The sequence below is a fragment of the Chelmon rostratus genome, chromosome 17 (assembly GCF_017976325.1).
Source record: "Chelmon rostratus isolate fCheRos1 chromosome 17, fCheRos1.pri, whole genome shotgun sequence".
NCBI lineage: Eukaryota > Metazoa > Chordata > Actinopteri > Chaetodontiformes > Chaetodontidae > Chelmon > Chelmon rostratus.
The window spans coordinates 11,236,332-11,261,257 of NC_055674.1; the positions used below are offsets into that span (position 1 = coordinate 11,236,332).

Here is a 24,926-nt window from a genome sequence, read left to right on the forward strand (position 1 = left end):
TAATGGCAATTATCCCACATGTGCCATGTTTGTCAGGAGAAAAATGCGATTTTGGTCTCCTCCGGATCTTCCCGCGATTATTACTATTATACACAGAGTTAAAAAAGGTTTCATATTTAAAAGGTTCAGGTTTATTTTAATGTGATTTATATTTACACATCACAATAGTTCATTTTTTGCTCTACTTTCATTTTGATGACAGAGATCTCCAGCTTCTCAGCACCTTCTGGAGGCCCTGCTGCAGGAATGACCTTAATGAATGTATCATCAGAAGAGCTGAACACAACCACAGTGCATCACGAAAAACAAACATCAGAACCAAAAGAATACAACGAAAAGGAACGGATGCAGAAAAGCTGCTCTTCAACAAATGGGAGTTGCTCTGCATTAAACGCCATATTGAAAAGGTCACCTTATATTTAAAATTTGTCATATAATCATCCACAAGGGGTCAAAACACTGAATTTAAGGCATGTAGCTACAACAGACAGATATTCATTTTAAGGGGAAATAGTCCTTAAGAGAAAAATGCCCCATCATCTTATTATCAGCACGCTGTTATAGCTTGTTATTCAGTGTCCGAGGTGAGGTTTAAGGTGAGAGAGTTCACTGAACGAAGGCACAAGCTTCATGTCACTCGGGACTCTCTGCTGCAGCCTCTGTGTGCAGTGAGCTGATGTGGTGGAGCAGCTGCTCGCAGTACAGAGGACTCCGCTGCTTGTCTCTCACTGCCTCCACCTCTGTTTTCAGAAGGGCCGGGTGGACCGAGCTGGCTTTCTTCAGGACCTCTGGACACACACACACAAACACACAAACACAAAACCCCAAAGACACAAAACAGACAAGAGTCAGCACTCGGGATGTGAGATGACAGAGGACTCAAATAAACACATAAACACACATCAGTTTAGGAATGGCTTAAGCAAACTGGGTAAACATGTCAATAAGCTACTCCAGTTAGCTGTTTCCCACTGTTTCCAGTCTTTATGTTAAGCTACATTAGCTGTAGCTGCATATTTACTGCACAGATATAAGAGTGGTATTGATCTCCTCATCCAACTCTCAAGCTTATGAGCTTATTTCTCAAAATGTTGACCTGTTCCTTTGAGTTTCTTCTGGGGAGACTTAAGACCTTAAGTCTGTAAGTATCAAACCCTGTGATCTTCAGTGTATCAAAGGGGTTCATGGTGTAATTATGCCTGCTTTGATTGCATGTTTTATTCTCCCTCCATGTTGGTTTTGACAGTCACTCAGGTTAAGTTCTCTGCATGAAACAAGCAAACACTGGGCAGATTCTCTATCCTAATGTTTTCTGTAACAAAGTCAAAAAGCAGTCACGAGGCCAGCAGATGGCAGCGATCAACTACACAACATCAACTCCGCAACTCATAGCCTGTAAGTGCAAGTGCCCTTCCCTTCCACTGGGAGGCGATATTTCTCTGTCCAGATCCTTTCTTCCCACAGTTCCCACATCTTTTGCTGATTTTCAGAGGGATATCGAATTACTTGAATTGCTGTCAGTGGGTAAATGCTTCGGAAACCACAATGCAAAAGCGCTGCTCCAGTGGTGACATGCCGTCACTCTGGATGAGTTAGCTCATGTAAACTCATCATCTGATACCTGCCTTTGTTCTTGAAGGAGATCGAGGGGATTTTTTAGCTTTTGTGTGTACTGTACTCAGCCGGGACGGAGGTGGGGATCGTGGGACTTTGAATTAAAAGGAGAACAATGATGACTTGTGAGAAGTGAGTTACACCCGTGCCAACAGTCTGTGTGATTGAGCAGGTAGCAGCCGTGCAGCCAGGATGGTGGGATTATCAGGGTGGAGGAAGCGTGAGAGAAGGGAGGATGAGCAGGGGAGGTGGGGTGGGCGGCGTTGTCCATCATGCTGTCAAGACATGCTGCAGACATCAAGCCACTTCACAGATATGTGTTTGAAATCCAAGAAGCATAAGAATGGGATCAACTATTAAAAGGAACAAAGAGAGATAGAGAGGAAGAAAGGGAGCGGGGAGGGTTAAAAAAAAAAAAAAAAGGAGAAAGCTTCAAACAGAGCCGTGCATGAGAGTGAAGAATGCTTCCACATTTGCGGTGCAGGCGGTTATGGGTGCTGTCAGATACAGACGATCACTCAGCAAGATGTGAGGTCATCTCATTTCACAAAGAGCCGTCTTCGAGTCTATGTACTTCATGGAGATCGCAGTTTGAAGGACTGGGCGATGCACAATGGCTCATTCTTTGTGTCTTTACACTGCCTGACACTCTCACTCTCTGAGGCTGATAAACAGTTAGACTGCACTTCTCTCATTAGTGAAGCATTACCAACATTTTCCGACTTGATATTGATAAAGAAGCAGCAATTCTATCCCTTACTTCCCCTCAACACTTTTGATGGTCATAACTTGATGACTAAGGTCCACAGTGGCCTGGTAACAGCCAATTATGATAAAGGATAAGTCTGGCGATATTCTACATTTTTGTTAGTGCCAACAACCCCCATGACTAGATCATGTCTTGACTTCCACTGCCTGTCTGTGGCAGGAACAGTGTGGTTCGCTGATGTTGATTTAATAGTGTTTGGATGACAACGGAGGTCTGATAAGATAGATTAGGCATCAGGCACCAGATGACACTTGTCGGGAGGATCAGTGCAGTGTTAGTTTTGGTCTTTTTATGGGACTTGTTGACAGCAAGAAGCATATACAATATCTCCAGACTTCAGTCATCCAGTACAGGTTGAGACTGCAATGAAATTCTCCAAAATGACCCCTTTCATGTTTAAACCGGAACATATAGAATTACTGTATAGTTTTTCAAAGGGAAATCTGAACTACAGCAAATACAGACATCCCAGTACTGACTGTACAGTTTGTACAGTATGTGGGTGAAGGCTGGTTCATAAAGCTGATTTACATGTGTGCTGCCTTCTGCATGCAATGCAGCAGACACTCGATAACCAGTGGACACAACAAAAATGCTTATTGTCCTTGGAAGGCTTTCAAAAGCTGTCTTGCAGAGATAGAATTTGTGGTATGGAAGCTATTGCTGCATCTGGGGAGTGTGTGAATGCCTTCTCCCCCTTTTTTCCCCCCCGCTTTCCCTCTACAGCTAGTCGTATGAAGATGAGAGATCCCGTGGCGAGGCCTCTCGTCGCTGGCTAAGGCATCAGCGCTCACCTGCGTCCTGTCAGAAGTAATGACAGCTAACATCCATGAGAGTGGGAGAGAGTGAAAGTCCAGAGGAGCTGAGCCTCTGTTACACAATTCAGGGAAAAGCCGCTCAGACTTTCCACCGATACATGAATAAAACACAGCCGCCTGGGAAGCTGCGAGCCTTTACAGAAAATGCTGGGTATGAGGGGAGGAAGTCAGATGGGCAGATAAATGGTGGAGGGATTAAGCGGGATGGGTGTGAGGACAGATGTGGAAAGGTGGTGAGGGGAAGGGGTCCCCATGTGGTTGTCATTAGGTGAGACCGTTTGGTGTGTTTGGTGTTGGAGGGAGATTGCGGAGTGGAGAGGCAGAGACACAGACAGTCCAGTGTACCCCCGGTGTACTGGCAGGGGGAGTTACACACACATTAGAGCTTCCATATCAACCTGTGAAGTGTCTCTCTCAGGTGGGTGCTTATCCATATCTGGATCTTGTGTTTTACGCTTGAGGGCCATGTCCGGGCCAGCCTCTGAGGACCTACTCTGGCAGGGGGGGGGGTTGCTTGAAAATTGACAAATTGTGTGGAAATGAAGGATAACAGCGAGCTCTTGAAATAAAGGATGGAGGGGAATCTGCTGGCAGCGTGCCAGGCAATAATCTAGTGTTTGATAGAGGATACCCCCCTAATTCCTCTCATCCCTCTGTGAGTGTCACGGAGACAGCACGCTGGTCTGCAGATCATCTCAGCTAAACTGCTTTCATCGTCACCTCGCATTCACCATCGCCATCATCTTTAAATGAGTTTTTCATAGAAATGGGCTGTCTATGCAATATGCAGAGAGGTGGCTCTCTTTGTGTTCATGGAGGTGGGCATACAAAAAGTGCGGCAGTGCAATCTGTAGTTTGAATAAAAGCCCTATAGGCCTAGTAGGTCTATGTGTGGGTCCATGGTAAAACAAAGCATGCATACTAGATGACACATCCTCCAAACAGTCGCAAGTTGGTTATTTAGGCACCGGTTAGGTTTAGATAATGGTTTGGGTCAAAATAAATATGTAAATCCAGGAAGTTATCTAAGGGGTGTGTTGTTTAGCAAAGTGGGTGAATTGTGTAGCAAAGTGGGTGTGCCGTGTAGTCTGCGAGGCCACAGATAGACCTCTCTCCTACAGGCAAAAGTCCACAAGGGTGACGTGTTTCAGACTTTTGCTGACAAATCAGCGAGGAACTCTGGGGCCACACTGTCATGATAAAAAGCCGGTTGAAAATCGGCAAAGCTTCTCTTTACTATCAGCTGAATGTGTTTAACAGACGATCAAGATGATTATCATCACATGTCATCAGGACATGTCCATATCCTCAAGCCCTCACCATTAACATCGACACTCTGTCCTCATCAATGAAGTTTATCTTATCTTATCTCTGAGTCTGCAGTTTCAAACACCCCGCCCAGTCTCACCGAGCACTCGGTCCTGCACCGAGCTGTCAGGGTCGTCGAGGTGCAGCAGGAGCTGCTGGTAGAGGAGCTGCAGATGAGAAGCGCAGAGCTCAGGGTTGTAGTCTTTGGTCAGACAGGACAGCCACAGCCCGAGGGCCTGAAGGGCAACGCCGCGCACCTCCTCGCTGCTGTCGTCCAGACGCTTCAGCAGCTCTGTGGAGAAAAGACGCCCACATACAAAACGGTGTATATTTTGCTGTTGAGTGGGTTAGTTGCTTGATTTGTACAGTGGTGTGTTTCTGTGATTGGGAGAGGACTACTTGACATCATCTACTTTCAGTGAGAGCAGACATTACAAATGCCGCTATTGATTATGTTGTGTGAGTGTCATTTACCGGGGTAGATCTTGTTGAGGGCCTCTGGGTGCAGGCTGGTTCCTATGAGCTTGAGAACAGCGGACAGAGAACGACAAGCTAACAGCCTGCTCATCTGAGAGTCTTCTTCCAGAGCCGACAACACCAGAGGACACAGTTTCTCCTCCAGACACAGCAGCTGCACACAGGAAATACATGTTTGATGACAAGGTCAGAGTCTGTCGATGGTGACAACTGCCTGTAGTTTAAAAAAAAGATTTTAAAAAGGTGTTTTTTGTGTAGTAAAGTTTCTCATGTAGCTCTCCACAATGGCGAAATATCACCTGAAGCATGACAGATCCACATTAGGTTCGGATCAGTTTGTACAGACACACGGGCAGGGAGCCCGATTTCAGAAGTCCAGTGAAGACCGATCACACCAACAGATGAGAAACAGAGGAAATGGACAAACAAGGTGAGGCTAAGAGCACCGAGCCACAAGCCAAGAGGTGATGGCTAAAACCTCTGTCACGCCGTCTGTTTGCTATCGAAACCGCGCAGGAGAAACAGTTTAAAAAAAAAAAAAGGAGCGAGGGGAGAGGGAGGAAAGGAGTCAAAAAGAGGAGGAAAATTTGGCAGAGCAGTGATCCGGCATTACATCAGTGACAATCTGAGGGTGCCAAGTGTAACTGGAGCTGCTAATTGTTTTCACAGGGAGTCGAGAGAAAACAATGTCCTTCTGAATGAAAGCCTGTTCGATTTGCCCGTGGAAACACACACATAACCTTCTGTTGTTATACCCGTCAGGACACGTTGTTTACTTCATCTCAACTGTAACCTGATTTTGAACCCAACCTCAGAGAGTAACACGGGCCTATTTAGTCACCACTTTTCCAGGTTTTCTCCTCTTGCGAGGATGTTTGGGCGCCATTAGATAGTAAAAGTTTGATCACACACCTACACCCACACACCCACACCCACATTGTCCCCCAGCTGTTTGCTTTGCCTTGTAGTTAAAGACGTGTGAATGGAAGAGGTGTGTGAGCCGGTTTTGACTGGTCACCCTGCACACGCGAGGGCAAACACAGCCAGATGTTCGCGTGTGTGTGAGCACAGGCACTGTAACTGGGCACATGCTCCGACGGGCAGGTGCAAGGGCATGTCCCAGTGATAGGTCCTACCTATAACAAGGGCCCGGAACAGTGGAGGCATTGTTCCTTAGGGACAAAGGTATGTGAACCCGCTTGCCCCCACGTACACCTGCTACCTGACGTGGCCAACTCTTTCAGCCAAGGAGAGAAAGATGGCGGATGATATATTTTCCTAAATGGTCAAGTGGGACCGTCTATTTTGATGTGAAATGGACAAAACAGAGAATTCGAAGTGAATGTCAACTCCTGGTGGGTTAAAAGAATGCACTACCACATCTTTTCCTTTACAGCTGAGTCAATAAGAAGTGTTTCTGCAGAGTGGAGATCAGGAGTCCTCTCATATCCGGTGTTCGCTTCCAATGCTTATGAGTCCCTTTGCACAGGTGGAAGTAGATGTAACCGCTGTGTGTCATACCTGCCTTTGTGCTGGTAGATGGATTTGCAGATGTCATCTCTGCAGCATATTTGTGTGTGTGTATGTACCTGTCCAGGTGTGACGGCCCCTCCATGCAGCAGGGCCAGCAGACAGCTGAGGACTGAGGTGCGGACGGCAGCTGAAGTACGGCCCGCGTGCCACACCAGGTTGGGGAGCAAGATGTCACACAGGAACTTCTCTGACTCGTCACGGAAACGCCTGGAAGGAGGCAGAGAGTCAAAAAATGGGGACAGAACAGGAGCAGAAAAAGACGTTGCCAGATTTACACGTTTTAAACAACCAGCAAGCAATAGCGCCCATTTTGAGGACAAATGCATGATTGTGGCTGTTGGGAATGCAACTGCAACACAATGGCTACAATGCGGTCATTTTCCCCAAACTTGCGGAAGTGGTGGGATGGGGATGGGGCAGTGGAGGAGAAGCGGGAGGCGAGGAGTCTAACATCTGGGTGTCCTCCTTTCCTTTCTCGCTTGCTTTTCCACGCTGGCTTAGGCCCTCTGACATCCTCTCACACACTGCCAGAGTCTGCACTGCCCATCTCCACCAGCTCTGCCTCTGTAGCCTCTGGCTGTTCAGCTGGAGTCACAATAAACTTTGTCATGACGTTTGATGAAGAGTGCTGTAATGCTTCATTGCCAGTAGGGGGGGCCTGTGTGTCATTCTAGAAGCCAGGACGCTGCTGCCGGTGTGTTAGCTCAGTCTCCTCATCTTGACAGGCGTTGAAAGCTCATCATGAATGACGCCAGGAGATGGAAAGACGTATTTCCACATGACAGGGATCATGTCCAAAGAGGAGAAGAGTGGGACTTCAGGTCTCACTCATATTTCTGTGCAGACGCACACAAATTGCCAGGGAATTTTGACTGTACACCTCATGGGCCTCTACGCAGTGGAGGTGTCTATGTCTCCTCAGTGGTCCTAAAGCAGCTGCACCTCTCTCACAGCACAACATAGCAGGAAATCTACGTCTTAACTAACTATGTCTTATAATGGTGTTTGTCATTACGCAGGACTGAGCAATAATTCCATAACGCAGATTATCAGATTTTGTTTTATGATCTTATACTTATACAAATTTCTGTTGTCCAAATAACTGGTTCAAATATGTTCAAATTCAAGTTTGTGTTTAACATAATTTAAGAATTTGGTCTCATGTGGTATATAACACTAAAATACAGTTCATTCCTTTGCATCAGTTTGATTATTTTACGGATGAATTGGCATGTACATTTTCCATTAGGGCTCAATGATGTGAAAAAAAACATATTATGACTATTTTGTTGGAAAATGTTTGATTAATTGTTTAGCCTTATTTGCCATTGTGATATAAACTGATTTTGGAAAACATCCATATTATTATTGTGATATGGTGAAATATTTTCCAGAATATGTCACTGTATACAGGGACAGTTTTGATTGATTTGATTTTGATTTTGTCTTGTTTCGTGTTACTGACATGAAACAAGAACATTCGCAGAATCTAGAAAATCTCTGACACATGGGAAACCACATTCGGAATTAGAGGAAGATCTCACCCCGGCAGCATTTTTTCCTTGTTTCATGTCTTGAAAGCTGACATTAAGACTAAAGACAGATGACTTTTGCATCTCCCTTGTAAGCGGCACATGATTTTAGCCTGCCACAACCAAGAAAAAAAAAAGGGGATGAACTCTCATTTCTCACACATCACCTTCTACTTATATTTCACAACTAGCTTTTTAATCACAGCACACAAATCCACATGAAACAAAACATTGTGTGTGTTCGTGTGTGTGTGTGGGGATGAAAGGCACTTAAATGTACACAAGCTTACTTTCCCTTTCTGCCTGCTCTATGGTGGAGCTGTCATTATGTCATTTTGGTTGTAGAACAAAGAGAAGAGGTTTTCTCTACGACTATCATTGTCCTCTTGATGACATATAGCGTGTGTGTGTGTGTGTGTGTGTGCGTGTGTTTTGTGGGCTACAATCTGCTGAGCAAAGATCAGACCATAAATCATGAATGGAGGGATAAGATGAGCAAGAATGGAAATATTATGGCAGACCACACAGCCCCACATACTGTAAGTGAAGCATTTGGTTTGAAACCTTTTGAAGGTGTAACATGATTTCTGTCTCCTGATGCTCCTGTGATTACCGGAGATAGAGTTGAGGAATGAGGGAAGCATTTAGCAGCACAGGTGGCCACGCTGGGAGAGTGGCAGAGACAGAGATGTCTTTTGTCTAATATGCACATTTATGGATAAAATAATCTGATGAAAGCTGAAAGCAAAGTTCAGATTTCCACGTTTTTGGCAAAAGGTGGCACTTTCTGTTGTTTATGCAACATTTCTTACTGATATAGGATATTATTTCATCTTGTATTCTTTACACCGCTGCCAGGCTCATGCCACAGGTACTTTCAACATCTTAAGTCTTATCCCTCATATTAACCAGTGGAAACACCTACTCCATGGCAACCCCATGGACGAGGTTTGTCTGTCTGATTGACAGCAGCAGCTGCTATGATCGCTGGGACCTGGAGAGGGCCTCAGGCTTAATGCATTCCCTCAGATTAGAGCTCTGAGCCCGGGCTGAAGTCTGCACAGCTGAGGGCTTGGAAAGGAGGAGGGGGCGCCGCAGAGAGGAATAACCCACCAACGGGAGCTTTCTGGGTGTCAGACAGCTCTCCTGTCCTTCCTCATTCATCAGTCAATAACCATTCAATGGTGTTACTAAATCACTGAGGAGCCTGCATGCTGGGAAGTGATTAACTAATTTGAGTTGGTCTCTTTGGGCATATCAACGGCAGTGTGTTCTGTAATGGGGCTTATCCTTTCTGAAGTATGACAAACCGTATGTCACCTGGAATAAACCCCTATCATCTATCGCATGACCCTACCTGAATCAACCGCAGGTCCTAAAAAAGGTGACAGGGTTATAATGACCTCATGGAAATACACTATTGTGTTTCTAATCATGGTCCGTTGTGGGCGGGGTACAAATGAATGTGATTAATATGAGGCAAAGTCTAAAAATATGAGCTGCGCTAATCACGATGACTTGGAAAACTCTAGACAGACCCGAACAACTGGCTGAGTTAAACGCTGAATGTAACATCCTGAATTGATGAAACTGTGGAAAATCGACCTGAAGTTTAGCTTCTCTTTAACAGAAACTGAAACAGTTCCTTTTTCAGTTCGTCTCATAAGACAACTTGCTGTGTGTGTGTGTAGTATGCATGCACATGTTTCTCACCCCTGGGAATCCAGTGTGTTTGTTGCATCCAGTAGCAACTTAGCAAGCATTGTGAAGATGCTCATCCTCATCTCTGGGTCTTTGTCTGGCTGGAGGGAGCAGCGGAGCAGAGGCATCAACTGGCTCACAAACTCCCCAATCACTGGACCTATAACACACAAACACTCTTTGGATTACTGTTCATTTTTTTATGGATTTTTTGCCATTTTTTGTGCTTTTATTGCACAGTTTACAGTGTAGATATCGACAGCAGATATGGTGAGAAAAGGGGGGATTTGGATGTAACGGCCTGAATCGAACCTGGAATGCTGTGGCTATATGGCATGTGTCTTAACTAGCCCGCCAGATGCCCCCACGATTGCAATAAAGATATGCTGTGATTGAACCTGTGTTCAAGGCTACACAATGCAGCCTTGGCTCTTCAGTGTCACTTCAGCAGTGCTTTAACCTGGATTCTTTGTTTGAAGTCTTCTTAAGTACACCACATTGCTGGGTCCACAGTCAAAATGACTTACATTCATTCTGCAACCACTCATTTTCAGCCTAACCACTAAACTCTAAACCTATCCTTAAAAACACTAGAGTTCCCTTTTCAGGGAGAACACACTTTCATTTATGCATTTTCTTAATTCTTCTTTGTCAGGATCGACTGTCAAATGGCAAACAAGAAAAGGCCAGCGCAGACTTAAGACTGTTTTACTGTCTAGCACTGACCAGAGGGCACAAGTTATTGAGACTTCAGTGGATTGGTGAGACAGTGACACAGAGCTCAGAGGAAATGAGACATAAAACAGGTCTTTGTGTGACAGAGCGTTTCTATACAAGAGTCTATTACAGGAAAAATGAGAAACTCACAGTGCAAGTATTCCCAGTTACACACTCACACCCACCAACAGTCTGACTGCATGTTTACAGAGCTATATATAGTTATCTGCGTGTGTGTGTGTTTGTGTGCCTGCGTGTGTAATGAGTGATAAGTGTCCATGCCCTGTTTGGACTCTGAATTGTACAGACATGAGAGGAGACAGAGGAAATCCTGAGACTGCCTGAGGGTGGCGGCCAGCCTCATGGAGAGATATGGGAAAACAGAGGCAGAGAGACCTATTTCATCCAACGGGAATGTGTGAATCAAAGGGTGTGTCATTTAACCAGAGGTGTTAGAGATGTCTGCAGGTCGCCGCACAACGACTACGGATATAACAAGCGATAGGAAATTTCAGCACACTAATAGAGACATTTTCACGCCAGTTGAACAACAAAAGCCTGTCAGGAGGATATGAGAGGGCAATAATTTTTCCTGTCTCCAACAAACACAGATGGGGTGTGCGAAGGGCTGATGAGCAAGCGAAATGACCAATTCTCAGTTGTCAAATTTACTACCGTCAATTGTTCAGTATTTCCCTGAATCATGTGCACATCAAACAAAGCAGCCACATGCTGCCTGTTTGGCTGCCTGTAATAAAGTCCTTGGGTCCTGTTAATAGACCAAAGAGCACATCTGTAAGAATGAAACCTAGGGAAGCTTAGAGCAGCATTCAACACATGAGCAAATAAAAAATACCTACGCACACGCACACATGCACACACAGAGAGCTTCAAAGTAGCCTTGATCCAGGGGAAGGTCAAGAGCAGGCGGCTGTGGTGCTGTTTGATGTAGTGACCTGCATGGGGATCAGTGAGTGGACTTAGAATGGACTGGTCAGTTAGCCGTGGGAGTGTGTGTGAGAGTCTGTGTGTGTGTGCGTGTGTGTTGGGGAGGGGATTAGAGGGGTACCCAGCTGCCCAGACGATTACAGAGAGAGGGGAGGAAGGTAGAAAGAGATGGAGATGAAAGTGTGGCACACAGAGGTGCTGATGATGGAGGATTATACGGTATAGAGGGAGATAAAGTGAAGTCTCAGCACCAAAGACAGGGTCACAACTTTTTAACCCACTAAACAAAACACACACACGCACACACACGCACACACACGCGCACGAACCCCTCTAGACAAGTCAGAGACACACTGGCTGACGGACATGTGAAGGTAAAGACGGGGATTTACAAAAGTCAGCAAGTCAACTGGGGCTAATGACAGTCTTTTTCTGTGTGGGTGTCTTTGAGCCTCTCTGCTTGGGTAACGGAATATTGCATAAAAATTTATTCCACTGCATTTCTGAGTGAGGGTCCCTAATGGGCATCCATCTTGGACAACAAGAACGGAACAGCACGCATCCATTGGGGCGTCAAGCAATAAATCATATAGATTTTAACCTTAAAAAGTGCGTCACTGGACAGCTTCTCCTATCTATCAAGTGGTGCTGACAATTGCTCTGACCACCAGTGGTACACACATGTCTAATTTTTATATTCCGGCGTAGCTCTCAGGAGCTGTGTGGGACTCGGATGCTTTTTGCTGCTTTTACAAGCGCAGGTACTAGAAAATGGCCTACTACAAATAATTCCAATAAACTATTCAGATCCTTTGTACAAGAGCGAGTCTGTGCTGCTGCTTTGACAGCTGCTGGTTTTGATGCCTGGATGACAGATCATGTGGGAACAGGACAGACAGCTTGACGCATGCATCTGAAGAAGTTGAACAGTTAAACGAACCACAGCGTCAAGTAATGCCTAATAAAACATGCCATACTTTATACAGTCTCACCATCTTGCTGGGGTGAAATGGACCTAAAGAGCATGCACAGGTCATTTGTCGGGCCAATTTCTCCAAGCCTAATGGTATGGAGACACAGTCATGGTCAAAGAAACTGTATTTCTTTGACCATGACCGTGTCTCCATACGTGCAAACTCCAGCACCTGCCGTGTAATTTGGCATTCACTTCTCACCTGATTGCATGACTATGATGTGCAGTTGGAGTCTCTGTGGGGAGTAGCTGCACCAGGTGTTGACAGAGGCAGACAGCCAGTCCAGCAGCTGGCCCATATGTAGTCTATAGAGTTCCATCACTGAGTCCAGGCCCTGCACCTTACACAAGAGCTGTGCACTCTCCAAGGCCTGAGGGAGAGAGGGATAGGTGAAACAAAATGATGTCAGTGCATGTTTTAGCATGCAATCTTTATTGAACAATTCAATAGTCAAAAAATCGAGAAAGAGAGAGAGGAGATTGGGAGGGAGAAGTGTAAGAGCTGATGAGAAAAAGTGATAACAGAGCAGAGGGTATTGTGCTCAAGTTCAACAATTACAGCTGTTTTCTTTTAATTTTTTCTTGTAACAGAACATGTGAAACCATGGGAAGAACAACACTGCAGACATGACAAGGTCTTACACATAAAACCACTTAGAAAGAAAAAACCCCGACAGATACTCAGGATGCCACAAAGGCACCGGAACTGACAGAAACACACACGCCAATAAAGCTATGCTGGGAGGAAAGGGCAGGAAAGAGAGATAGGAAAGTAAATAATTAGCTGACTCTTTGGGGCAGGGGAACTGACCTTAAGGGCACCTCATAGTTCCCTTCATAGTCCCTCAGGGATGGACAGGGACAGAGACAATGTCTGAGTCACGGATCGGCAGCTTCAGAGGAGAGCTAGACAACCCTGAGCTGTCCGCTGATGGGAAAGACGTGCCCCTTTTCTGGGAAAACAAGTAAAGCTTTTCCTCTGGGTCCGGGAATGCTCGAGGCCATTCTCACCCTCCCTCTCTGCTTCTTAATCCATTCCTTCTCAACTATTCTCTAACGCTGCTCCCTGTCTGGACACATAGGCCGATGCAGACAGACGTAAACACACACACACACACATACACGAGCGTGCGCACACACACACAAACACTGGTGGCCCATGTGGTGTCTGGTAAGCATCAGTGCCAATTCCTTCCCGCTCCTCTCCCTGTCATTAGCCTCCTCCGGCGACGAGCAGTTAGGCGACACTCTGGCCTCAGACACTGTTGGCTTGTCACTGGTCCTGTTTGTCCCCTTGCATTTGGAGGATGACCACAACATGGAAGCGTGTTACTTGCACATGATTTGGCTGTTGTGACCTGAGGAGGCGTCAGGGAGCCACAGATGGGGCTTGGTCGATGACACAAACCTGCGAAGTTTTTTTTTTTTCTCTATTTCTGTCTGTCTCTCTTTATCACCACCTTTCACCCGCCTCCTTTCACCCAGGACTGGATTTAAAGTTCCACTCCAAAGGTGCAATTTCAGCTCCCCTGGCTAAGTGGGTAATTATACTGTTGGCCATGCCCACTTTGAACTTGTACAAATGCTTGCATACCTCAAATAGCTCTCTTGCTTCATAAAACCTGCTTACCTTTCCAGTAAAAAAGGATGGAAAAACTCAAATTGAAGGGCAAAAAAGGTAAAAAAAAAAAAAAAAGAAAAAAGTAGAGCTTGAGGAATTTCACAGGTGAGGTGATATGCTTGTTTGCCCAAGTGGAGCAAAGTGATGGCAGAGCTGCAGAGAGGACCGACATATATGGGATTTCAACATCACTCTTTTGTTTTCTCACCTTTTCGCTGAGATGCGGCTCCGTGGAGAGGCTCTGGACAGTGACAAGCACCTGCAGCAGCTGCAGGCTGACTGAGCCACAGTCTGACTCACACTGATGTAGCAGCACGTCCACGCAGGCCAACAACTGCTCCAAGTACATAACCTGAGAAAAAGGGAGAAGTGTTATGACATTTTCTTGTCTTTATAGCAGATGTGAGCCCCGTGAGAGGGATTCGCCTTGAATGTTCGCCCTGTCTACCTACAAACTCCAGTCCTCATGATCTCTTTTTCTGTCCTGCTCTCAGTCCTTCTCCACTTTCTCTTCGCCTCCTCAACCCATTATAAGTAACTCTAGAGGTAATTTGCAACCAAATAACTGATCGACAGGCCACAATAACTCTGAATGAGAATTTTCCATCTCCGGACATGAGTGTGTGTGTGAGATTGCTGTCGCTTGTCAGCCAGTGTTGCGGTGAGCTCATGTTTCGACAAAGACCTGCAGCTCAGGCTAATTTCTATGCCATCACTGGGATCATGGCCTCTTTTCCTGTTTTCTCGCAGCCTGTCATTAGGACTGGATGGGGGAGGAGGGGGATTGAGGGGGGAGATGGAAGGTGTAAGTGTGTGAGAGCGAGAGAGAGAAAGTGTGTGTTTTTGTACATGGAGGGTTGACAGCGGGTAAAGCGCCCTCCAGGTGTTTGCTCTGGTCTGGTGATGAGGAGTTGGGTGGTGAGGGGGGACCCGAGTGTGTGTGAGCAAGAAACACTCAATGCAAACTCCTCATATGTTCCCTCGCTCAAAACTCGCCCACTAAACTCGAATGAATACCAGAGCTCTATCACTAGGGGGCACACTATCTTTTCACAAATTTGTTCAGATATTGTACAGCACAGCCTTGCATTAATCTAGAAGGAAAACAAGTGTTAAGCCAAGTAAAGATGCTAAGAACGAAGAGCCAGGGCTTGTGAGGAGGAAGGAGAGCTAAGGGACTTCCAGTCTGCAACACACATGAGCAAATGTTTTTATTTTGCAATAGAGTGTTGAGCACACACTGGAAAAAGCCTTGTTATATGCACCTTGAGTCCAGGGTGTTAGTTAAGAGTGTAAACACATTTTCCAGAGGCAGTCTGACGCTAAACTAAACTTCCTTGCAGCCCTGAACAACCACAACCTGCTCTCATTTCTTCAGCTGACTAGACTCAAAAGCACTCACAGCTTACCCACTGCACTGTGCACTTCTGTTTGAATGTGCTCATGCAGTCATTGAGTGGGGAAATCCCTGCCTATCACCAAGCCATGAACGCAGCAGGAGCTCCAGGGAGTCACTAGTGGAAATAACGTGACAAACGGTGGCATACACACACATTAGCTAACACATACGCAGACATGCATATTATACATGCCCAGAAAACAACCATTAGGGCTGGCCGAGGGAGAGAAGGAGAGAGAGCGGAAAAAGTGGTGCGGTGTAATGACTAGGTGGACACCTGGAGCCAGGCGAGATACACCTGGTTTCATTGGCCTGGGCACGCTCCAGGGGCCTCGTTGCACAGTGTGTGTGCATCTGTCCACCACTGGATACATCAATTACGCACACACATGCACACACAACTCCACTTTAAGCAGCCGCACCGGTCGATGGATTCCTACCCAGTAGGCAGCCCACCTCCCCCAGCAGTTACTGATGTTGCTATGGCAACAGGAAAACAAATACTGGTGGTGAATGGGATGTCGACCCCTTGCACTCAGGTAAAGTTTGCTATCCTGCCTTTCTTCTCTTCTCTTCATCTGTCGTTCAGTGGAGAAGCGAGCAGTATGCAGATGTCATTTATGACAAAGGGCAGGCATGCAGGATGCACACTGATGTTTGCAGCATGCTTGTGTGTTCAGCAGAATACTGGTCTCTCTCTCCATGCAGGGACAAAATGAAAAGACACGGAGCCTTCTTTTCTTCCTATTCTCCTGCTGATCTGCTCCTTTGGGTGTCACCGAGACAGCATGTTCACTGTTAACAAGCGTGGCTGTAAATATGCCTGCTAATTCACTGTCAAGCCCTCTCTTTACACGCCTTTCTTCCTCTCTGTTGGAACTGTCTTTACCAATTTACTCCAGCCCTGCAGATGGTGCGATGCCCCTGTCACCATGGCAAACCACAACACAGCGACAGTCAGCTGTAAGGTGTGTGTGTGTGTGTGTGATGGTGGGGATTTGTTAATCCTCTGCGGTATACCCCTTAAAAAGGAACCCGTATGTGATGCATTAGCAAACATCCTGTATAAACTACAAGATAACTCAGAATACGGTGGCTTCTCTAACCACTGGCTCGCCTTTCATTTTCCCTCAAACCCTTGACATCATCTTCAGTTTTATGACCAATATTTTTATTTTTTGCCGAGCATCTGTCATTTATTTTTGTAAGCTGTCTTTTTCCCCTACCGAAATAAAGAAAAGAAAACAGGGACTTGAAAGAGTCGGTGAGGTTAAGTCGTGCAGAGGTATCATATATCAGTTTCCAAATCTTCAGCATGTTCCCCTAACTCCCCACAGGGCCCCACAGTTCCCCCTGCCTCTGTTCACTTTGAAGATTATTTATATTTCATTTCGTAACAGGCTTCATTTTGTCCAAGTCAAACTTCACTTTTTCTTTCTCTCTGTTTTTGCTTCAAGTGGCACATAACTCTCTCAAGTTGGATGCAAACACACATATCTTTGAAGTTCTTCAGGTGCCTTATTTTTAAAAAGTCAAATAAAATATGAGGCTGCTGTTTGTCTTTGTTGTTTGTGCGTCTGCAGGTAATGAAACCATTATCAAACACAAGTAAATCAGTCCCATATGAAGAACCTGAGGTCTTACCAACACTTTGGATTGAGAAACTGTGTGGTAAGTATTCTGGGTCAGGATTTCAGCGCAGAGAGAAAGAGGGATGCAGGTGCTCTTGTCTCCAGTGGTGTTATTTACAGCTACACAGTGATCCGGCCCTGCTCCCTGCTATGAACCCTTCCCAGTGTCAAAGAATGTTGCAGGTGCTTTGTCTGGATGAACTCTTGAATCACAACGCTCTATGCTTTCCCCTCAGAAACAGAGACAGAGAGAATGACAGAGGAAGATAGAGGGAGAAAAAGACAGAAAGGAAGCAGAGGTCTGCCTCCATCTGTGCAACAATGAGTGACCATCCCGTCCTGTTAGTCTTCTCTGTGGTTGACCCCTGCCGGATAGCGACAGGGGAGGACAGAAGGGGGTCAGCTTCCCTCCCTATTTATCACTGGCCTTGACCAGGCAGGCTTTGAAATTTCAGTCATTCTTTTAACGGCGTGGCTGAACCACAGTTCGTTACTGAGACCTTACACATGGCCATAAAAAACAAAAAAAACAAAAAAAAACAAAGGCTATGTGCTGCCTTGTCTGCTCAGAGGGGTCAGAGTAGCCATGCAGGGGTCACGTGAAATTAGTGGATTTTTGTTATTATTATCCCAGGGAGGAAATTCTTGCAAGCCTCAGTGGGAGGGGGATGGGGTCATGGGTATAGGTGAGTCAGTAGTGCGGCAGGATCAGAAAATAGCTCTCTGCCAGACAACCGTTATTTTGATTCTGAGAGGGAAACATATTTGGTTCAAGAGGAAAGGAAGCAGGGAAGAGTCTGCTCCGGACTCGATGGGCTTTTTCCACTGGCAGACTGTTATTTGCAGGGAAACTCAAAGGGCATTTTTTATCATCTCTGCTATGTAAAAAAAATAAAGATACTGGCAGCATTGTGGGAGCACATTTCAAAGTTGCGTGTGATCAGAGTCATTTTGATCTGACACTTGAAATGCTAGCTCCGAAAAACACCTTGTGGCCGGACTATCACTTTTAGCAAGGTCAGCCTTTTAGAGAATTACTCAACAGCAAAGCCACTGAACTCCCTGTGTACAGAAGTGCTATTGAAAACTCTTGAAGACTCTTCAACTGTAGCCCTTTCAAGAGATGTGGCATCTTATCACGACCCTATTTCCATACAGGACAAATTGGGCAAGAAACATATGTACAGTGTGACTGCCGCCCTGTGACTGCCAAAAAAAAGCTTTAAGGTACACATGGAGAGTAGACAATGACCGTCTATGACATTGCCAACATCACCTAACGAGACTGGAAAAGAAAAACAGCTGGTGTACACAGATCGGAAAGGAAAAATCAAGAAATGACAGCCTATTAGGGCAGAGAAAACTGGCAAACCTCTCATCAAAACAAGTCTGACTTGAATGTTTTAATTTAAGCAAGATACTCTTTCCCCTTCCACAGTAAAACTTCAGAGGTGCTGCTACTCCACTGAAGCTGTTAACAACAACAGAAGGATGTGGTTGTACTCAGTGTGACTGGGGTAGTTGGCATTACTGGCAAAGAGCAGTTATTCTCAGGTAAATAAGTTAAAAACAGGTGAACCACAACCAAATCCAAGCATCTCTCTGCTGACCTGTTGATATTCCTGGCAGACGTCGGGCCGGGCCAGTGCGTTGGCGATCTGTTCGAGATGTGGTTTAAGGAGGGGTTTGGGGCAGCCTCCCAGGACCGCAGCCAGCACCTTGAGAGGGGCCCAGGGGTGAGAGGAAGAGGTGGGGGTCGTCACATGATCCAGCAGCAGCTTGAGGAAGACCACAGGAGGGACAAAGGTCCCCAACAGTTTAGCAGCTGCCAGGCACTAGATGTGTGTACAGACAAAGGAAGAGAGTGGAGAGAGACATGGAGGAGTGAGGGAGTGTAAAGGAGGATGAGAACTACAGGAAGTTCCTTTTTTAATCTGCCACACATCAAAGGTCTACAGAATCCTCCTATGTAAACAGGTGCATCCCAAGTCCTTGAGCCCTGCTCGGCCCAGTCTACATTGAGGACAGTCACTCAAAATGCTGACTGAAAGCTCAACGGATTTGTCCTTGAATGATTTTGTCTTGTAATGACTTAAATATCACAAAACAAATTCTACTGTGTCTGTGCTCAGGTCGAGCTTCACTAAATGCCACACCTGATGCAAAAAAAGCAAATACAGCACAACATCATCCTGCTAATCTGATGACTAAGCTCTCTGGGACTCACGTTGCTGACCACGTCCCTCTCCGTGTCGGTGCAGGCCCGGTAGAGGGTGGCCAGGAGAGGCTGCAGGTGCTGGGTGCTGTGGTCCTCGGCGTGGAGCAGCAGCACAGACAGCAGCTGAGACGTCCTGACCCGTGTGGGCACCAGCCAGTCGGTCACGTCGTGGGTAATGGCCGGTACCAGTCTGCCCAGGCTTCTCACCACAAGCTCCCTGCATCCCAGCCCTGGACGCTCCACTGGAGGGGAAAATGAAGAACATTTGCCTTTGCATACTCTTCTACTGTTAGATGTCAGTTAGTGATGTTCAGAAACTCATTTTCTCTCACCCTGCCTATATCTCCTTCCGTTAGTGAACTACTTTGTTTGCCAAAATGGCTATGAAGAATCTCCAAGACATCAACAAGTTGTTAATTCATTAAAGGATTTTGATTAACATATGGATAAAGCTAGCAAGCACCTTTTCAAATGTCTGCTGACTAAGGCTCCAACTCATCACATTTTTTACCTAGAACCTTTTACGATTCAGATTAACTCACAAGGAACTTGTCAGAGCAAGTGAAACACATTCTCAAATATATTTCCCTCTACATTTCAAATCCAGCATCCCTCTCTCCCCCTCCCTCTCCCTTTCTCTTCCCCACCTTATTCCCCTCCTATCGGCACACTAATGAGAGAGGAAGAGAGGACTAAAGGAATAGAGAGATAAATCAGAGAAACACACAGGACAAGACAAAACAAGCCCCCTTTCTGGTCGTCTTTCACTGTCTGACAGTGACCTCTTCACACTGGGAGGCCCAGCAGATTTACGACGGCAAGAAAAAGAAAGACAAAGAGGGAGAGAGAGCCTCTTCCTTTCCTTTCCTGTCCCCAGGCACAGTCCGTATTCATCCACATTGTCACACGTGTAGCTGTGGAACATGTATAAGAGCTTCAACCAAGATGCAAAGCATAGGAACTGTAACCCCTAACACACACACACACACACACACTTAGCCAGGCCCTGTAACATGGTCATGACCCATGACCAAGTCATGGTGACCATGTTCAGGTTCACCCTCATTCAGGGCCCCAAGGCAGACACTTATCTTTCCAAGCCAGTGCGTGCCCTGAAAATTAAGCTCTCACACACGTCCTCATTTTTACTGAATGTTATAACCTTGGACAGACGTACTAAAGAGACATGATTTCATGTGTAGTCATTACATTTACATTTAATCTACAGCTGCATTTGAGCAATGTGGCAGGGATTTTATTGTGCATGGGGAGAGACCAGTGAAGCCAATTCACCTGAAAACTCCTTGGATTTTACCTGAATTAATTCCTCAATACGATAAGCCAATGAGATAATCTTACACAATGTAAGAAAGTCTGAGCTGAAGCTGGATCCTGCCAAGTTTATTTCACCAGGAAAACATCAGGTCTGTCTAGACAGTCTAGTCCTTCCATCACTCAGGTTCAACATAGTGTCTTGCACACTTTATTGAAAAATAGCAACAATGGATGCTGATAAGAGATTTGAGTGGCTGTAGTAATAGTATCTCTCAATGCTACCACCCCACCCCGCACTTTGTAAGTAATGTTGTTCCTAAACAGACAGCTAGACTTGAATTTTAGAGGATTTGTGTATGTTGCTCATTTTAGGATATTACATTTTAAAGCCACTCTGCTTCCAGCTTGCATTGCATTAAATTTCTCTCCAGTTCTGGTTGATTTCCCTTTAGGCCACTATGCTACCAAAGTAAAATTAACTGGATACTTAGTGGGACTAGGTTTCATCACTTTAATCCCTCCAAAATAATAGAAAACTAACTTTTGCTTTCTGCTGCAGATCCCTCATACAGCGCATGCTAAAGAACCACAAGGTGTCAACAAACTGTATTCATTTAAGAATAACATTTTTAAGACCTCGAGGCACATATAAAAATGAGGAAACATGAATATAACTTTCAGAGACTTGAGTTAAGATAAGATAAGATAAGGAGTTAATATTGAATGGCACAGAGTCTAATAGCATTGATGCCACCAACTCATACAGCATATTAACGACTTAATCTATCCAAGTGACTCAGCTGGGTCAGAATAAATCATGCCAACTGTGACTGACCTCCTGGGGGGTAGAAGTGAGGCGGTGTTAGGAGAAAGTCCAACTTGTCCTTGATGTCTTCCTCGTTCTCCGTCTCCCACTGGGCGCCTACCTGCTTCCATAAATCAGCTGCTAGAAATCTAAGGAAGAATGACATTATGATTACAATGGCATGCACTGTGTTTCACACATAAGTTGTAGACTATTTATTTTACGTTTCCTTGACACATTAAACTTAAACAACCCCTGTGACATATTCGTAAAATATTAACATACAGACCTAGAGAATATATAGTATATGGCATATTATTGTGTTACATTGTATTATGATGCACTTTTACCTTATTTCTGGTATCTCATCACTGATGCTGCTCAGCAAGAGTGGAATGAGTTTGTGGAAGTAAGAGTATCTGTCTCTCATGTGAAGTAGCCAATCACCAACAACTGCAGTCACAGCTTTTCTCACCTGGAAGAAAAGAGAACAAGATATAGAGAGCATTACTCAAGAGGTTGTTTTGTTGAGTCCAAAGGCAAAACGCTTTGGTTTTGAGGACAAGCGTAGGCCCTGGGATAACTTAATAAGCAGTACATGTAATGACACAAAGGGGAGGTCAAACAGTGGGACCTGTGGTGAGTCGTCAAACAGTCTCTGTGCCAGGTGAGAAACCACGTCATCCACGTTTTTCCCAGTGCCATGCTGAATGACAGCCCCGGTGGCCTCGATGACAGACACTCGCACCCGGGAGTGCTGATGAGAAATCGTCTGCATGAGAGGCTTGACCAGACCCTCAGCCTGCATGTGAAAGTGCTCTGAAGAGAAACAGGTGAAATGCACTTCAGTTACTGTAGCGCTGGGTGATTACACTGATACAATATCAGTGCTGATATATGAGACTGGATACATCCTGGGATACTGCTGTTTTTGTGGTTTTAATGGCTGAATCAGTCCTGCACTGAGACTGTGTCCTCTGACACTGTCTGAATGAAATAAGCAATTAATTTACAGTGAAACATGTTTGTAAATTCATCTGACCATCCATGCGGTCTAGACAAAATAATCAGGGCCCCTTAGCTTTGGAGCTTGCTGTTGGAAAATCTCAGGCAAGCAAAATAAAAAGAAATTACTGGGGTCAAGGAACATTAGTGGTTAATCAATTGACAGAAGATTAATTACTAAATCTGTGGTTTAGTCTGTCTTTGGTTGCAGGACATTCCCCTTTTCTACTTCCATATTACTGGAAAATACAATGGAATATACATTTGAAGGCTGATTGCTGGCAAAGGTGGGGAACCACTGGACTGAATGATCAGTGAAAACAAATAACTGAACAAATAACTGAACGATTATGACGGAAGGCAAGTAACTGGAAGTTAAACTTTGCAACTTTTGAAACATTAATTAGAAGCAATTCTAATGTTTCAGGGTAGAAACAATGCCTAAATGTAGCCCTGAAGTTACACAGCCTCATTTATTTTAACCGGGTTTGCCAAGCAGCTGCGCAGTAACGTTAAGGAAGAAGCTCATTTTCTGCGTGCCTCGAAACCATGGCAACAGACTTCAACAACAAAAAAAACTCTCCACGAACCTGGCACACACTTCGCTAAATTCACGGTGCATTTGCAGCTTTCTCTTTTGACATCTGGGAAAGGGTCGACGATGGTTCTCTGCAATATGTTCATCATTTCGTTCAGATACGGCGCTAAATGCTTCCCGCACACTTCCAACGTCAGAGTCAACATCTCCACGGCCGACAGCCGAAGCTCCTCCGCCGGCTCCAGGATCTCTTTGTCCCCGAGCCTCTGAGCCAGACAGGGCATGAGATAAGGCAGCGACTCCTCCGGTTTAGGGACACAGCGAATAAACTCTGTTATTGTCGTTATGGCGGTTTCTCTGCATCTTTCCATCGGGTCTGACAGACATTTGAGGAGCGGCTTGAGGAGGGCAGAGAAAACCTCCTGTAAGACGCTGCTGGAAAGTCCTTTATCTACAGTCTCCCTCTTGATTAGCTCAAGGGCCCTCTTTCTTGTCGACTTGTTGTCTTCGTTTAGACAGTTTAAGTGTCGGGCGAGTCCTCTCAAAACTTCAGAGGCAGCATGCTGGTCTCCAGTCGCCATCGCTGCCATCTTGTCTGTCGTTATGGCAACCTGCAATGGCACGACAAACAAACGGCTGCTTTACGGCAGCTTCCGATTCAAAATCTCGAACTTTATTCGCATTCACAACCTTACCTCATGCATCAAGTTCCCTCCTCAAAATGTGCCCATTTGAGTTGACAAAACTGAAGCAAAAAGAAGTGATGCCACGACACTAAAAATACAAAATGAACTGCATCAAAATTCATAATTAGAATGATAAATTATAATAATGATATTTTTGATTTTTCATAGAGTCTTGTGTGACATCTATGCTATAACTGGGCAAATAAGGAAAGACCCTGAGTCTACCTCAAAGCCCAGATTTTATGGTGTGCAGTTTGTGACAATTTGGTTAAATGCATCATCCCTTACATTTGGGTAATATGAACTACTAAAGCAAGATATCCAGTTGAAATGAAGGATCTATAGGCAGATCCTGCATTACTGGGGCCCTAAATCTAGTTTTATAAAACTTAAGATTTTTATTATTTCGGTTAATAGTACGGTTAAATATGTACATTCCCAAATAGATTAGCATTTAATCAAATTCATACAAACTACATGAACTGTGGCACTGGTTGGTCTGTGGCTCAAGGTAAATATATTCAAGTTGCCATGTGTATTCTATGTTGCTTGTGTACAGTAATGCACAGAGAGTGTGGAGACCAGGGTATCTATGTATATGTGTTACTTTCTAGGACACCAAGGCTTGAATTTTTCCTGTTATCAGGTCGCACCTGTCTGAGTTGGTCCACTGACACAATCTCTTAATCTGTTTTGTTGATTGAATGCTAACTTGGATGTTAGACCCAGTTCTGCTTGAAAGTACTGCTAACAGATGTGAATTAGAAACACTGTAATATCTCAGTGAATGCACCCATGATGAATTTGGGATTTAGAGACATTAATGTTAACATTTTTTTCTGGCATTTTCTGGGTTTTAGTGAATTTGAGGGATTTTAGTTTTCCATTTACAAAAAATACACATGGTATTTTATTTCATTTTATTCCTGATACTGTAGAGAAGCTTTGACATTTAGACTTCCATTTTGGTTAATTTATTTTAGAAATAGGCTACACTATGACACTAAAAGTTGAATAAATTAATGGTGAAAAATCCGCACAACTAAAGGTTTCCTATTTCCCCACCATATGTGTTTGGAGAATGCATTTTATTAACACCATTTAGACTTTCATACTGGGAAATAAAAATGAGAAAAATTGGAACTGCCAATCACCAACAACAGTTGAGTAAATAAAATATGAAAACTCCAATTAACTAAATGTTTTTCGAGAGTTTTCTTGTGATGTCTGTAATGTGACAGTGAGTTGGGGTCCTTGGACTTATGAATTTATAACATAATATTTCGACACGTATTTCTAACACGTTTTTAAATTATGCATCACATATGCATCTTCAAAATACAAATTAAACCCTTTTT

General features: G+C 44.8%; 1 protein-coding gene across 1 annotated transcript; it reads right to left on the minus strand.

The window, feature by feature from the left end:
* Positions 1 to 205: 205 nt before the first annotated feature.
* On the minus strand, positions 206 to 23,472 carry LOC121621260 (dynein assembly factor 5, axonemal-like). The gene is made up of 13 exons (XM_041957656.1): positions 22,935 to 23,472; positions 21,974 to 22,158; positions 21,690 to 21,814; positions 21,370 to 21,488; positions 19,269 to 19,501; positions 18,652 to 18,876; positions 14,220 to 14,363; positions 12,593 to 12,761; positions 9,765 to 9,912; positions 6,576 to 6,726; positions 4,984 to 5,140; positions 4,610 to 4,801; positions 206 to 788 (listed from the first exon to the last, which is right to left on the minus strand). The coding sequence occupies exons 1-13, from the start codon at positions 23,470 to 23,472 to the stop codon at positions 634 to 636; spliced, it is 2,541 nt and encodes an 846-aa protein (XP_041813590.1). The 3' UTR covers positions 206 to 633.
* Positions 23,473 to 24,926: the final 1,454 nt, after the last annotated feature.

Bases quoted from the DNA above. Each gene is read 5' to 3' on its own strand.
- LOC121621260 (XM_041957656.1), bottom strand. From the start codon at position 23,472: ATGGCAGCGATGGCGACTGGAGACCAGCATGCTGCCTCTGAAGTTTTG. The intron at 18,877-19,268 runs GTGAGTCCCAGA...ACACACATCTAG, and splicing joins AGAGGGACGTGGTCAGCAAC to TGCCTGGCAGCTGCTAAACT. The intron at 14,364-18,651 runs GTCAGCAGAGAG...CCTTTTTCTCAG, and splicing joins TCTGCCAGGAATATCAACAG to GTTATGTACTTGGAGCAGTT.